The 16943-nt window shown below is 37.6% G+C and overlaps 1 protein-coding gene and 1 pseudogene across 1 annotated transcript; one reads left to right on the top strand and one right to left on the bottom strand.

Moving 5' to 3' along the window:
* The first annotated feature begins 675 nt into the window (after positions 1-675).
* Positions 676-2851, top strand: LOC120150497 (protein TIC 55, chloroplastic-like). Its single transcript, XM_039163186.1, has 3 exons — positions 676-1217; positions 1444-1546; positions 1646-2851. Exons 1-3 carry the CDS (start codon positions 808-810, stop codon positions 2762-2764), a joined length of 1632 nt encoding a protein of 543 aa, XP_039019117.1. The 5' UTR covers positions 676-807; the 3' UTR covers positions 2765-2851.
* A 168-nt stretch (positions 2852-3019) lies between these two features.
* On the bottom strand, positions 3020-16078 carry LOC120149570 (annotated as a pseudogene).
* Between the last annotated feature and the right edge of the window lie 865 nt (positions 16079-16943).

Raw genomic sequence — 16943 nt, 5'->3', positions numbered from 1 at the left:
ATAAAAGATGAAGAGAAACGGAACACAGCAGAAAAAAGAAGAAAAAAATAGTTTAATTAAATCTACTAATATTTGGTAAGTTCTAACTTATTTACTTGTTTTATTCTTTGTGACGAGCCCCATAAAAGATGCTCAAGTGGGCAATCGGAAACTATTATTATGCAACTTGGGTTAGTTTCAAATGTGAATAGTAAATCTGGATCGGGTTAGAAAAAATGAAAATATTTTTTTTATGTAGGAAAATGTATATTACCATGGCTGAATTATAAAAGGTTTGATTTTTCAGACACGGCAGGATCCTGTTTGTCCCATACGAGTTTGGACCTGGCATAGCACAACACTTTCTTTCCATCTTTCTTTATGCTCATATCCTAAAAGGGCACCATGTCCAATGTTTCTGGATGTCGAGAAATAACAAAATGAGGAGGGCTAAAAACGATAATAATATTATGTTGTACCGATAAATATTAATTTTAATGATAAAACATAAAAGACATTTTTTTAGTATTTTAATATAAATTTAAAATAGAAATAACATGGATTTGAATCACTTAAAAGATAATTATATTTTAAAAAAATATTGGAGGAAGGAACAATTTTAATGATTATTTGTTTTCTTTTTATTTTTTGTTATAGAAATCAGATGTGAAGACGTGGAGCCAGGCTGCGCCTTTGGTGAGAAGTTGACGAATTTGTGGTTCTCAGAAGAGTAACTTTCCCGCAAGCAACACCCAGACCCTTCCCTCTTCTCCTTCTCCTTCTCCTTCCTCCTAGAAACCAAAAATTACAATCGCCAATACAAATTCCATGGCTTTATCTTTAACTCCATGTCTCCCTCGCACTACTCATCTGTCTAGGTCCCTTTCCACTGCAAAACTAACTAAACCAAACATAATTCCATCATTTCTCGGTTTCAAAGCAGTGAGCTTCAGAAACAACCAGATAAGATGCCATGCAGTGACTGATTTGAAGAGTGCATCTTCTCTCGATCAGAGCAAAGGAGAAGGTGATGATCACAAGGCTGTTATAGGTCCATCAAGCGAGGAGGATAGGATCGTGGCAGATTATAATTGGACAGAGGAGTGGTACCCACTTTACCTCACCAAGGATGTACCCGACGATGCTCCTCTTGGTCTCACCGTGTTCGATCAGCAGCTCGTCTTGTATAAAGATGGCAACGGTGTGCTTCACTGTTATCAAGATCGATGCCCTCACAGGTAAATCTCTTCCCATTTCATCTCTAACATTCATGATTCTGGCTTTACCTGCCCCCAAAAGTGGAATGAGCTGATTTTTATAACACTCCTGCAAGTAATTGATTCAATGAACCTATAAGATTCCTGGATGCATTAATCTATAGATTCATATAACCTGGTTAGTGTGAAATACCATGTGTAAGTTTGCACTTGAGCTTCGTATTAAAATGATTCTGCTTGTTTTAAGGTTAGCCAAACTATCTGAAGGTCAAATAGTGGATGGTAGACTTGAATGTCTGTACCATGGTTGGCAATTTGAAGGCAGTGGAAAATGTGTTAAGATACCTCAGGTATTCATCTACTTAAATTTTTATTAAATTCATTAGAATGCATTAATTTTTTATGCTGTTATGATTCAACCATGTTGAACAAGGCTTTTATCACAACAGCTTCCAGCTGATGCCAAAATCCCTCGGTCTGCTTGCCTTAAAACATACGAGGTGAAAGAATCCCAAGGAGTTGTATGGGTATGGATGTCACAGACGACTCCACCAAACCCTGAAAAGCTACCATGGTTTGAGAATTTCGCCCGACCGGGGTTTCAAGATACTTCAACTATCCATGAGCTTCCATATGATCACTCCATTCTCCTTGAGAACCTCATGGATCCTGCACATATCCCAATCTCTCACGATAGAACTGATTGGACTGCTAAAAGGGAAGATGCCCAGCCATTGCTTTTTGAGGTAACGGAACGTACGGATAGGGGCTTTGCTGGTTGGTGGGGTAAAGAAAAAGATGGGTCAATGCCCAACTTCTTACGGTTTGATGCACCGTGTGTTCTTCAGAATAACAGAGAACTTGTCGATAAAGATGGAGAAAAACACTACTTTTCGGGTCTATTCCTTTGTAGGCCATCCGGACAAGGGAAGTCTATGCTTATTGTCAGGTTTGGAGGAACAAAAAGATCTCCATTGGCAAATATTTTCCCCAAATGGTATTTCCATCAGAACGCAAGCAAGGTCTTTGAGCAAGATATGGGATTTCTGTCATCCCAGAATGAGGTACTCATGAAAGAAAAGGTTCCTACAAAAGAGTTGTACCTTAATTTGAAGTCCTCGGATACTTGGGTCGCTGAATACAGGAAGTGGATGGATAAAGTTGGGCATGGAATGCCTTATCATTTCGGCCACAGTACCATATCTCCACCTAAACTACCTGCTGTGGTAGAACATGCACCGGCAGGCCTTGTTGCGGGAGCTTCGGCATCTGCCCCGACTAAAGGTGGGATCGGAACAATGCATGCTCCGAATTTGGCTAACCGATATTTTCGCCATGTAATCCATTGCAAGGGTTGCACTAGTGTAGTGAAAGCTTTTACTGCATGGAAAAATGGGCTTAGTGCAGCAGCTCTAGTGCTCACTGCTTTGGCAATTCTAGCATCCAGCAAACAGTGGAAGACCTTTCTCCTCGTGTCTGCAACATTGTGCTTGGGTGGAGTGTATGCATGCTCAACTGCCGTGGCAATGAACACAACAAACTTCATAAGAGTACATAGGAGATTGTGATTTCGAAACCAGCATATACCGTGGAGTGTATGACGTAGGTGTTGATTTTTCTTGTATTGCTTCCAAATCCTATGGTTTCTTATTTTCCTTTCATTTCTAGAAAACAGAAAAACAGATTAGACTCTTTATAGCTGGTGTGATCGTTTAACTAAGTTATATATTTACACATTTCCCTCAATGATAAAAGTAACTAAAACCTTAACAGCTTGCCTCAACACAAAGCAAAGGAGAGCAGAATCCCAAGTCTAATTAAATTCATTTTCTTTCCTTTTTATGGGGGTAAAATCTATCAACAACTAGTGCATGCAAAATTAGCGAGTTGTACAATAGTAACTTTAGCCACTTTTTCTCTTTTTCTTTGCTAGCAACTGCATTTGATGCGGATGCATGAACTGCTTCAGCCTCTGCCAAAGCCTTGCGGGTCTCAAATAACTTCCTCATAGCCGCATCGTAAACAGTTTTTTAGTTTCTCTTTCTGCTCACCATTTCCTCAAGCTTTACAACTCGTAACTTCAGTTCCTTCACTTCATCATCATAAGCAACCAATGCCTTCATATCTACTTTCTTTTCCTCTCTTGAGCGTTTCTTTTGTTGCTTCCTGGTTGACCCTCCATTTACTGCTTCATTATGCATAGCAAGTTGGTTATTGATGAGGCTAAAAACATCTGGTCTTGATTCCTCTTCTTCGTTTGCAGCCAGAGCGGCTTCTGCAAATTTCTTCTCGCGTTTTCTCTTGCGACCTCTGCTTCTCTTCTTCCCTTTTTTCTCTTTACCCTCATCATTTTCATGGGACTCCAAAGCACGATCGAGTGAGAGCTGAGGAGGAAGGGCTTAAGCTGAGATCGGCTCCAACATTCCCTGGCCAGATGCACCTAATCCCAACCCCTCACGGACCCATATTGGCCATCATCTTAGAAGCTACACCCCTGGTATGATTTTCCCACTTAGCAACTTGGTTTTTAAAGGCGCAAGACATACCAAGGCGCAAAAGTCTTTTGAAATCTAGGTACAAGGCGCGCACATTTCCTATGCGAGACACACTTTGTGTTAAATTTTTTATAAATTAATTTAAAACATATCCACATCTATTAACTTCTGGTTCACTCCTAAAACATTTAATTTCCTTCCTACACTGTTCCTTTATTATTGTTTATTCCCTCCTCAAGAATCAAGCCCTATTTCTACCATTTACAAAACTTTAAATTCCAAAACATTTCAAAACAATCACGGTTACACACTTGCACTATAACAAACTAATGATTGCATGTTTCAACTAGATAAAACAATAATTTGTCCACACAAATTAACAAAAGAACAAAGAAGAGTAACACCTATCCTAATGCAACATAGATATTATAACTATATTATATTTCAATTATAAAAAATATTATAATTATAAAAATAATTATATATTAATTATTTATTTATATATTAGATATTTTTATATAAAGAAGGGTGATGGGCATAGGCGATAGCATAATATTTATTATATTAATTTATTATAATAGATTTATTTTTATTAGTATAAAGAAATAATAGAAAAGGTGAGAGAGCATACACGGCAGTAAAGTACTTTTTATTAAAAGCAGACAAAATGTGAAAAGGTTATAATAGGCTTGGGCTGATTGATTAATAGGTTAACTTTATGTATTAGGGTTAAGATAGTTAAAAAAATGAGTCTGTCCTAGCAGTTCTTCACCACTGTTTTTCTGCCGCTATTCTTCTATCTTCTTCTTTGATCTATTCTACGTTTTCTTCCAAAAGCAAACAGTGTTGCGCACTCGGAGGCGCGCACCTCATGGCTCCTCTCGTATGCCCCAGGCGGGCAATTTTTTCGCCTTTTAAAACCAAGCTTAGCAAAGATGGTAGTTTCTGTCTGGATACCTCTCCGCCAAGCAGTGCTTTCAAGAAAATCTATACCCCTTGGGCTGTCCTCTTCAGTCACTTGAACCAGATTCTTCAGAGCTTAGTTCACTTTCTTCATCATCGCTCATTTGTGCATATTCAGACAACGACAGGGCTTCTATACCGAGCTCTGCAGAGCTTCCATCGTCCCAGAACACAACCTTTCCCGTTATGAGTTCATCGTTCCATGATACTAATTCAGCTTCCCTCCAGATGGCAACTTTACTATTAGAAACTGCCCAAATACTGGACCCAACCATTGATGGTTCCCACATGGTTGGAGCATACTTCTTCAGTGAAGATAATGGGACATCAACTCCTGTGGACATGAAATGTTAAATTCTGATATAAGAAATGAGAGCAAATAATATTGAACAATAAGCTAGAGCATATACAGGCCATACCACAATCAACTTTGGAAAGAAATGGACTTATAATTTAACAAAGTACAACCTTTTGGAGCACACAGCATGGTAACAGAGATCTGTCAGCTAATTCTTGTCCCCGCAAATAAGTGCTCCATACAACTAGCCGATGGCAATACTGAAGGTTAAAATGCAAATATAAAAGTATCTCACAAATGTTTCATTTTACATGTCTTTCATATAGAATAGATTTCTTAGCTCGCCATCTAGAATTGACAGGGTTTATGCAAAACGACAATTCTTTGTCTTTGTGATATTCTCCATACCATAAGGTTAATGTTTCCTCATGTCCTTCAGTGCAAGAACACACAACAAGAAAGATGAGGGAACTTTTGGTTCACAACCTACTAGTCCAAAAAACAAAAGACACACATACCATATGATAAGCGGGAACTAGTACCAAATCGCAATCTTTATTGCAGAAAGTACTTACATATCTGCACTTGGGTGCTCTAGCATTAGTAACTGGAAATAGTAAAAGTTGCTTAATTAGCAATAGAGAATATTTCCTCATTCCTTGAAAAAATTACATCCAATTCTCAAACAACTCTCCAAATAAGCAACATGAAGGGGGGGGGGACTAAAAGAACCCGCAGGAAGGTTTCAACTTTTAAAGTATTAACTTTCACAAAAGAACCCACAGAAACAAGTTTAAGGAATTCAAGCTAAAGTATTAACTTTTGTTGAATAATTGGGTAAAGAAAATAGAAAGAACATAAAAATTTTAACGAGGTTCAATAATGTACTTATGTCATCTGTGCCTTAGGCGGCACTACAATTTTATTCAATTCAATGTCTCATAGGTTTAGGTTACATATCTTTTTATAATAAATAAACCCTAAAACATATTTACAAAAATAACCATATACTATACCACGAGACCGCAGCCCCCACACCCCCAACCCATATAATCGTAACCCCCACTATGAGACTTTCTCGGTATATTTATGAGTCATACCTAATAAATCTCCACCTTGGCGAATATCCTACCCCTTAGGAAATATTCAATGTGGGTTGGGTTACCTTACTTCTTTAACAACTCGAAACACTCAACAAGTCCAAACAATGCATGGACTTGTATGTCGTAACTGGCTTGGTGAACATATCAACGACATTCTCATCATTATATACCTTCTGAAACAAAATCTCTCCGTATGCAACCAACTCTCTGATCTTGTGAAACCTTACATCAATATACTTAGTTCTAGCATGATATATCTGATTCTTAGCCAAGTGAATAGTACTTTGATTGTCACAAAGCAACTGAACTCCACCTTGCTGAACACCCAACTCCTTCACTAAACCAGTAAGCCATAAAGCTTCTTTTGCAGCTTCAGCCATTGCCATGTATTCAGCTTCAGTAGTAGATAATGCCACAACAGATTGAACAGTAGACTTCCAACAAATAGGTCCTCTATCAAGAGTAAAGACATACCCTGTCGTAGATATTCTATTATCCAAGTCACCCGTATAGTCTGAATCCACATATCCTACAACTAAAGGATTATCCCACTGACTACCAAAAACAATTCCATGTCCCACAGTACCCTTTAAGTACCTAAAGATCCACTTGACTGCTTCCCAAAGTTGTTTACCAGGTTTAGACATGTACTTACAAACTTGACTAACAACATGAGCTAAATCAGGATAAGTACATTCTATTGCATACATCAAGCAGCCAACAACATTAGAATACGGAACTTTTGCCATATCTTCAGCTTCTTTATCTGTCTTAGGGCACTGTTCTGATGAGAGTTTAAAGTGACTCGCCAATGGAGTGCTCACTGGTTTTGCGCTGCTTATCACAAACCTTTCTAGCATTTTCTCAACATAACCCCATTGAGATAGCCACAGTTTCCTCGAGTCTCTGTCCCTGCAAATTTCCATTCAAAGAATTTTCTTTGCATCACCTAAATCTTTCATGTCAAATTTTTGACTCAAAAAAGTTTTCAAACCGTCATCCATGTTCTTCGCAGCAATTAACTTACCATCAACATACAATAACAGAAAAATAAAAGAACCATCATCAAGGCTCTTAACATAGACACAATAATCATACTCACATCGTTTGTAGCCAATCTTGATCATATAGGAGTCAAACCGTTTGTACCATTGTCTCGGAGACTATTTCAACCCGTATAAAGATTTCTTCAATCTGTAAACTAAATGCTCGTTTCCAAGTTGAGTGAAACCTTCAGGCTGCTGTATGTAGATTTGCTCCTCTAAATCACCATGAAAAAAAGTAGTTTTAACATCCATCTTCTCTAAATGCAAATCCCAACTAGCCACCAATGCAAGTACTGCTCGAATTGAAGTGTGCCTGACCACAGGAGAAAAAATTTCATCATAATCAACTCCTTTCTGCTGTGGAAAACCCTTTGCTACCAAACGAGCTCTGAACTTCTCCCCCTTTTTTTTCTGTTACCGCTGGTTTCTTCTTATACACCAATTTGCAACCAATAGGCTTCTTACCCTCAGGAAGGCGAACTAACTCCCATGTGCGATTGTGATTCAAAGACTCCATCTCCTCAACCATGGCAGTCATCCACTTTTCGTTTTCCCGACTAGTAACAACATCATGAAAAGTAACTGGATCATCACTGCTAACAGTAAGTGCAAAAGAGACAAAGTCTTCAAAACCTAATATGTTTGGAGGCTTTATATTCGTCCATCTCACCCTATCTCTGGCGAGACTATAATACTGCAAATCATCCGTAGCAGAACCACCAGAAGTTTGGTAGAGAAGTTTATGTTTTGTCAATTGGAAATTACTCGAAATCCACCACTGTCGTGTCTTTCTTCTGCTGCAACATGGGATGTTCATAAAAAACAACATCTCTACCGATCATAATTTTCTTCGCAACTGGATCCCATAACTTGAATCCTTTGACACCTTTCTTGTAACCCAGAAAAATGCACTCCTTCGATTTTGCATCAAGTTTTGATCTCTCATCAGCAGGTACATACACATAAGCAGAACAACAAAAAATCCGTAAGTGATCAAAAGTAACATTATGACCAGTCTATACCTCTTCTGCAATTTTCCCAGCCAATGATGCCCTTGGTGATCTATTGATAAGATAATACGCCATGTTAACAACCTCAACCCAGAAGTGTTTGGGAAGCCCCACATTCAACCACAAACATCTGGCTTTTTCATTCAACGACATGTTCATCCGTTCCACAACACCATTTTGTTGTGGTGTCTTGCGCACTGTAAAATGCCTCTTAATCCCATGCTCCTTACAGAAGTTTAGAAACTGTGAATTTGTGTACTGCGTACCATATTCAGACCGCAAACACTTGATTTTTCATCCTGTTTGGTTTTCTACCTCAGCTTTCCACAGCTTGAACTTCTCAAAAACGTCAGACTTCTGTTTCAAAAAATACACCCAAACTTTCCGTGAAAAATCATCAATAAAAGTAACATAATACCTATATCCACCCAAAGACGATATTGTGGAAGGCCCTCATACATCAAAATGCACATAATCAAGAATCCCTTCAGTTGTGTGATTCTCAGTCTTTAAACGAACTTTAGTATGTTTACCAAGAACACAATACTTGCAAAAATCGAGCTTACAACTTTTAACACCATGCAACAGATTTCTTTTATGTAATTTAACCATACCACGTTCACTAAGATGAGCAAGATGCATATACCAAAGTTTGGTAATATCATCATAGGACTCAACAAAATAAACTCCACCTATAACGGCATCCCTAACAATTTATAAATATTCCCTGCAGTCATCTTTCCTTTCATCACAGTCAAAGGTCCTTTAACAATCCGAATGGTTTCCCAATCCTCATCAGCCTTAGGGATAAAACCATTCTTGTGAAAAGTGCCCAGAGAAATCAAATTCTTCTTCAAATATGGGATATGCTGAACACCACACAACTTCCAAACAGAACCATCATACATCTTAATTCTGACATCACCAATACTAACAATATTGCAACATCGATCATCACCCAAATAGACAGAACCAGAATGAACTGACCTGTATGTCAAAACCATTCCCTATTTGGCGTGATGTGATAAGAACATCCATAATCAAGAATCCAAGCATCCGTCAATTGAGTCGTTGAAATAAAGAGCATATCACCCTCACTGCAATCAGAATTGTCATCCTCGACCATATTCACAGACTTGGATGAGTCATCACGCTTCTCATCAGTCTGTTTTTTCAACTTTGGACAGTCTCGCTTCATATGCCTCGTCTCCTTGCACTTGTAACAGTGAATTGTCTTCTTATCCCTAGATTTGGATCTGAAAGTCCACTTCCCAGACCATGCCTTCTTTGGCTTCCGTCCACAGTCTTGATTACCCTTGACATATAAGCTATCAGCTTGAGAGATTTCCCCTCCATTCTGCTTCCGCTGGTTGTGAGCCAACAAGGCTGCAATAATCTCCTAACTTTGATAGTCTCTTTCCCATATGTAAGAGTAGTAACCATGTGTTCATAAGAGGAAAGCAACGAACACAACAGAATCATCGCTTTGTCTTCATCCTCAATTTTCACATCAAGACGAGCCTAATCAAAAATGATTTGATTGAAGACATTCACATGTTACGCCAAATCATGATCATCCTGCATCTTCAGCCCATACAGCCGCTGCTTTAGATACAGTTTAATCGTTAAGGATTTGGACATAAACTGACTTTCCAACTTCGTCCAAATTTCATATGGAGATGACAGATGCATGAAGTCATACATGACCTCGTCCGCCAAACATAATCGTATGGTTCCTGCCGCTCATTGCTATAATTCTTCCCAATCTTCTTCCTCCATCGATGCCGGCTTTGTAGGTCGCAAAGCCTTCAGGATCCCTTGTTGCACCAACAGATCCTTCACCCTTGTTTGCCATAATCCGAAGTTACCTTGACCATCGAATTTAACAACTTTGAATTTGGCTCCTGACATTTGATACCAATTGTTGAATAATCGGGTAAAGAAAATAGAAAGAACATAAGAATTTTAACGAGGTTCAGTAATGTGCTTACGTCCTCAGTGCCTTAGGCGGCGCTAGATTTTTTATTCAATTCAATATCTTATAGATTTAGGTTACATCTCATTTTATAATAAATAAACCCTAGTACATATTTACAAAAAAAACCATGTACCATATCGCGGGGCCGTAACCCCCGCAGCCCCAACCCACATAATCGTAACCCTCACTATGAAAGTTTCTCGGTATATTTATGAGTCTTACCTAACAACTTTCACAAAAGATCCCACAGAAACATGTTTAAGGAATTCAAGCTAGAGCTTACCAACATATTTTCTGAAGTAGGTGTGAGGAATGTTATCTTTGCAGAATCAGAACCGTTCAATGCCACAACTTGACCGTCATACCACCGGCCGTCACTGTAACGGAATCGACATTTTGACCCAACCTGATAACTATTTTCCTTCTCCAATGGTTCCGCTTCTACATCATCTAGGTCAAGAGGTTGCGCTTTAACCTCCTCAATCGCTGATTGATTTGAAACATTGAATGTTGAATCAACTTCTCAAAGTAAACGTGCACGCTTCAGATTAAGAAGCTGTTGGAATTTTAAGAAGCTCGATTCGACAACCGGAACGGTTTGTAAAGAGGGGTCAGAACGATTTTGTGTTTAGGGAGTAAGGAGATTGAAAGATAGAGAATTGTACAACGATTTATAGTGGTTCGACTTTCTTAACCAAAGTCTACGTCCACTACCTTAGCTCCTCACCAAAGATTTTCCAACAAATTCACTAATTTGTTCTTTCTTTTGAGGACAAAGAGATAACCTTACAACTCCCTAGTTTTTCCGGGCTAAGCTAGAACCTTTCCCTAGCTTTTACACGGGCTAAGCTAGAACCTTTCCCCTTTACAAAAGGATAAAAGATGTAAACAAGAAAACCTCTCTAAGGTAGGTGTTTATAAGATTGAGATCACAAGAATAAAATATTTACAAGAGAAAGATGAAATAAGAATGAAAAACTCTTCTCTTGTGTTTGATTACTTGGATAGTTGTTCTCTTCCTTCTTCAAGTGTCCTTATCTTGTATTTATAGCTTGGAATGTGTTTGATGTTGTATATAGCCGTTGGGGATGTTTTGGAGCCGTTTGGGGATGATTTTTCTACTCAAAAAGGCTGCCCATAACATGGTGCATTGGTGCACTATCATGGTGCATCGATACCCCTTCATTAAATTCAAATAAACTAGCCGTTACTAGCCGTTGCAGCCTTGATGCATGGATGCATAGCAGGATGCATCGATGCACTAAGTGCATTCGATGTTTGATTGCATGGATGCATTGCATGATGCATCGATGCATTAGTGCAGGTGCATGGATGCACTGCAGGGATGCATGGATGCACTTTGACACCCTTTAGCATTTTGGCTCAAATCCGAATTTAATGGACTTTGAATTATTTTTGAAACCTTTTAAAACTTTGAAAAAATTCAATTAAATCAAAAAACATTTTGTAAATTCAATTCAAGTCCAAATATATTTTGCCTTAAATTGTTATATCAAAATATAGTTTAACAATCTCCCCCTTTTTGATATAACAAAACATTTAAAAAATTGTTTTTGGCAAAACTCCCCCTTAATAAAATGTTTAATGAAAAAGATACCAATTGGTAACAAATACCAATTGTTTGAAAATATATGAAAATGTTGCTCCCCTTTTTCATTAAGAAATTGAATTTTCAAACCAAAACTTCTCCCCCTTTTTGTTATATAAAAAATAATTCAATCTTTGAAGTTCAAAATAACTTTGGAGAGTAAGTAGTAAATTTGACATTTTAAAACTTATTTGAAAAATCAAAGCTCCCCCTCAATAAATGCATTCCAATCAAAATTTAGCTTTAAGAACTTGACACTTAAAAAGAAATTGAATTTCTACAAAGAATAACAAATGTGTTAGTAGCACATGAAATTCAATATATCCAAGACTAAAATACTTTATGCAATACCAATTGTTGAAATTTGATATCAATAACATTTGTTAAAATTAAGTGCATATGCATAAAGTTTTCCAAAAATATTATGTATTTTGAAAATTTTGATACCAATTGTTAGAGAGATATCATTTTCATTTAAACCACATGCATAAACATTCAAATTTAGGTCAAATATTTAAAATTTGTAAAATCAAAGTATTTGAAAATTTGATATCAATTGTTAGAGAGATATCATTTGCATTAAAACCAATTTTGACCAAAATTTTATTATGATGAACTAAAAATTCTTAAAAATTAATACAACTTTAAAATATTCATCATAATCATCTTTTCAACATACATGAGATTAAAACAATACATAATCATTTAAATCCAAAACTCATGCATGCTTAAAAATAAATGAGCAACCAAATAACCAAAATTAAAAGCATTAAGCTTAGAGGTTACCCATTCCCTTTTCACGTGTGGCTAGAGCATCTTGAATATCATCACTTTCATCACCATTGCTCCCACACACCTACAAGAGACATTTAAGTAGCTTTTGGTATCCAAATTGCTTTGGATCCTTGAACATTAGTTTCAATGCCCCTTGTTCCCTTAGGAACCCATACTTGTCTAATTTTAAAATGTTTTCCTTTCTTTAAAGGACAAGTATGTTCCAAATGACCATAAAAATGACAATGTGAGCATTTTGCCATTTTTAAACATAATATATTATTTTTAGAAATTAATTATTTTTCTTTTGTTAAGTCTTCAAGCTTAACTCCTAACTCAAAATTTTCTTTTTCTAAATCATTTATTTTGATTTTTTAAAGCTCTAAATTATTTTTCAAAATTTCATTTTGATTTTTAAAATCAACTTTTGCTTTCAAAATCAAATTATCTTTAATTTTGAGTTTTGAAATTAATTTCGTATATTTGGAATTCATGGTCTCAAATCCCAAATACAACCTATTATAAGCCTCTTGTAACATATCAAAAGTAAATGAATTAAATTCATTTGAGTTAGAAGATACCTCGGGTTCTTCAAGAGCCATTAAAGACACCACATTTGTTGGTTCTTCTTTCTTGTTTCCATGGATTTCCTCGAGCTTATTCCAAAGCTCCTTTGCATTCGAACAAGAAGAAACTCCTTCATAGACATCTATACCAAATGCACAAAACAACATGTGCATGGCCTTGGCATTTTGTTGAGCTTTCTTCCGTTTTTGGTCAATCCACTTCTTATCCTTCTTCTTTGGAGAAGAGTATCCGCTCTCGATCATCTCCCATGCATTAAGATCATTGGCTTGGATAAATAACTTCATTAATTTCTTTCAATGATGATAGTTCGCTCCATTGAAGTATGGAGGCACGTCGGTTGGTAGGGAGACTTCCATGTGGAACGAGCCGGAGGTGGAAGCCATCTTCTCGGTTGTGTCGGGAATTGGTAGAGCTTCTTCGAGGATCGTCTCAAGGTGGTTAAACCTTCTTAACGAGTTAGTCTCTGATACCAATTGTTGGGATTTTAAGAAGCTCGATTTGACAACCGGAACGGTTTGTAAAGAGGGGTCAGAACGGTTTTTTGTTTAGGGAGTAAGGAGATTGAAAGATAGAGAATTGCACATCAATTTATAGTGGTTCGACTTTCTCAACCAAAGTCTACGTCCACTACCTTAGCTCCTCACCAAGGATTTTCCAACAAATTCACTAATTTGTTCTTTCTTTTGAGGACAAAGAGATAACCTTACAACTCCCTAGTTTTTCCGGGCTAAACTAGAACCTTTCCCTAGCTTTTACACGGGCTAAGCTAGAACCTTTCCCCTTTACAAAAGGATAAAAGATGTAAACAAGAAAACCTCTCTAAGGTAGGTGTTTACAAGATTGAGCTTAAGAATAAAATATTTACAAGAGAAAGATGAAATAAGAATGAAAAACTCTTCTATTGTGTTTGATTGCTTGGATAGTTGTTTTATTCCTTTTTCAAGTGTCCTTAATTTGTATTTATAGCTTAGAATGTGTTTGATGTTGTATATAGCCGTTGGGGATGTTTTGGAACCATTTGAGGATGATTTTTCTACTCAAAAAGATTGTCCATAACATGGTGCATCGGTGCACTATCATGGTGCATGGATGCATGGATGTACTAAGTGCATTCGATGTTTGAGTGCATGGATGCATTACATGATGCATCGATGCATTAGTGCAGGTGCATGGATGCACTGCAGGGATACATGGATGCACTGTGGGGTCCAGTGATCACCCTTAGGGATTCTATCGTGTATGGCCGCGATATCGGTACGTGACTGTCCAACCTGCCGAGGCCCACGTGTGCCTTACGAAGCCGCTAGGCCCGCCCGCAGCACGCTATAGATGCGGGGCTCTGTAATGCCGTGGTGAACTGTGGGGGTGCCCCACAGGAATCCACCTTGGCTTGGGGGAATCCAGTGATCACCCACTACAAAGATATGAGGTTAAAATGGCCCACCTACTTATCACCAATTGGTTTTAAGAATGAATGGTGAACATTCGCTTCAGAACTCTTTAGTTAAGCGTGCTTAGACCAGGAAAATCCAGGGATGGGTGACCCACTGGGAAGTTGTTCAGAAATGAATGACTCGATCCTACAATTAGTATCAGAGCGGGTTGCAGGTTCGAATCCCCCAGGTGTCGCTGGGGGGTGATTGTTGGGTTATGGGGTCCATCGATCACCCTTAGGGATTCTATCGTGTATGGGCGCAATATCAGTACGTGACTGTCCAACCTGCCAAGGCCCACGTATGCCTTGCGAAGCCCCTAGGCCCGCCCGCAACACGCTATAGATGCGGGGCTCTACAATGCCGTGGTGAACTGTGGGGGGTGCCCTACAGGAATCCACCTTGGCTTGGGGGAATCCAGTAATTACCCACTATAAAGATATGAGGTTAAAATAGCCCACCTACTTATCACCAATTGGTTTTAAGAAGGAATGGTGATCATTCACTTCAGAACTATGTAGTTAAGCGTGCTTGGACCACGGAAATCCAGGGATGGGTGACCCACTGGGAAGTTGTTCAGAAATGAATGACTCGATCCTACAGAAGCCCCTATTCTGTCTCTTTGATTACTTCAATAAGCTCATCGTGAACCTAAGCTCAATCAAAGAGAAATGAAATTAAAAACCAATTCGGATTACATATCGGAATAATTTTGAAGATTTAATGAGAGGGAAGAAAAAAAAGGTGTTGGAAGAGATGAAGCACCGCAAGGATGTGGGGATTTAAACAGTCGGATGCGAGAGCATCGTTTAGGGAAGAGAGTGAGTCTCTTTGCTTTTTTAAATGAAGCTCCAGCTGCTCCTTTAACACCCTCTCTTCATCTGCCTTTGTTGTTTTCCTTTTCCTTTCCCAACGTCGGAGGAGTTCGATAAACCAATCAATAGCAAAACTTAAGAAGAGCCTTCTACGACTTTTTCATAAATATGTTTAAATAGGTGGAGTTTTTAATATTTCATCAACCCCTGCTTAATTAACAGGCGACAAAAATCATAATTTCCAAAACAAAAAAAGGTTTCATTCGTGATATAGCCCCTTCTTAATATTTTTCTTTTCATTTTAGTACCTCATTTTTAAAATTATGGGTAAACTACACCAAATACACTAAGCGTTACTCGTTTATACCACCAAACCTTTAATTTTGTCAATTCTAATACTAATGTTTACTTTTATGTATATTTATATCACTGTGTCGTTACTGATCTAACAAGACAATAACATGTCAGTCGTGCGTCGTGACATTGCTAACGAGACTACCTTACCAAAATAAGATCGGTTTGGAACAATTATTCTTTTTGCTCATAAAGTCCAAAAGGACTCTGTTTTGTTGATAGAAGAAAAAAATGCTTTCCATATGTATTGAACTAGATATCTATTGGATTAAATGAGAAGCAACCAATCACCAAATTAACTTAATATATTATCATAATTTCAATAAAACTAATATATATGTTAAATAACATTGAATAATGAAATTGCATATGCTTGTTCTCAAATAAACATACCTGAGGGCAGGCAGATAGAGCATTTTGCTAAACCGAGTATGAATAGAAACACATGTAAAAGTAGGATGCAATTTTTGAATGAACTAAAACATATTAAGAATCCTTAGAATCTTGATCATCATTAAGTGAGGGTCAGAGAACAATCAAGCTATTCCTCTTCTCATTCTCAATCGAACACTTTTGATGATCATGATGTTGTCTCTAATTTAAATTGGCGGAAATAAGAAAATGATAAGAGAGAGTCAGGTGAAAGCATGATGCAATTTGAGAATGAACTGAATGATACAAACAATTCTTATGATGACCATGATGGTGTATCAAATTTAAACCATCAAAAGTCTGCAAATAATTCTGATGAGGATTTATTTCTTTTCAATGATGAAAAAATCCAAGAAGCACGAAAGAAACAACAGATTCTTTTGGCAATGCCCACAGTTTTTGATGATTATGGATCTGATAGTTACGAAGATAATTTTGGTTTGGAAGGAGCGTCAAGTATATGAGTACAACATGAACTTTCCTTCTCCAGATCAAAGATCACCTACTCATCCATTTACAACTACTAACTCTTGGAGTATTGAGAAGAACATCAGTTTACCAGAAAAGTCTATTTCAAACTTGCATATTTTCTCAGAGGAGCCGCCTACTCCTTTTGAAAGTTCAACTAGCTCTGCAATTCATTCTAATGTGACTGACTAGCCTGCAACTTTTGATGATTATGGCCCTACTCCCTAGTTCGGAAAGTGAAGAATGTGCAACTCATTTTAGATAAAATAAAATCCCGTCTTTGTGGATGGGCTGCTCATTCTCTCTCTATGGCCGGACGTGTGACCTTAGCTAAATATGTTCTCTCTGTAATCCCGGTTTATTTCATTGCAAACCACCATG

The sequence above is a fragment of the Hibiscus syriacus genome, unplaced genomic scaffold, assembly GCF_006381635.1.
Source record: "Hibiscus syriacus cultivar Baekdansim isolate YM2019G1 unplaced genomic scaffold, ASM638163v2 tig00002793_pilon, whole genome shotgun sequence".
Classification (NCBI taxonomy): Eukaryota; Viridiplantae; Streptophyta; class Magnoliopsida; order Malvales; family Malvaceae; genus Hibiscus; species Hibiscus syriacus.
Note: the sequence above shows the minus strand (reverse complement) of the source record. Positions and strands in the feature narration are given on the sequence as shown.

What these genes read in the sequence shown, in the direction of transcription:
- LOC120150497 (XM_039163186.1), top strand. Translation starts at nt 808, where the DNA reads ATGGCTTTATCTTTAACTCCATGTCTCCCTCGCACTACTCATCTGTCT. An exon ending in CAAGATCGATGCCCTCACAG is followed by an intron (nt 1,218 to 1,443) that starts GTAAATCTCTTC and finishes GCTTGTTTTAAG; the next exon opens with GTTAGCCAAACTATCTGAAG. An exon ending in AATGTGTTAAGATACCTCAG is followed by an intron (nt 1,547 to 1,645) that starts GTATTCATCTAC and finishes TTATCACAACAG; the next exon opens with CTTCCAGCTGATGCCAAAAT.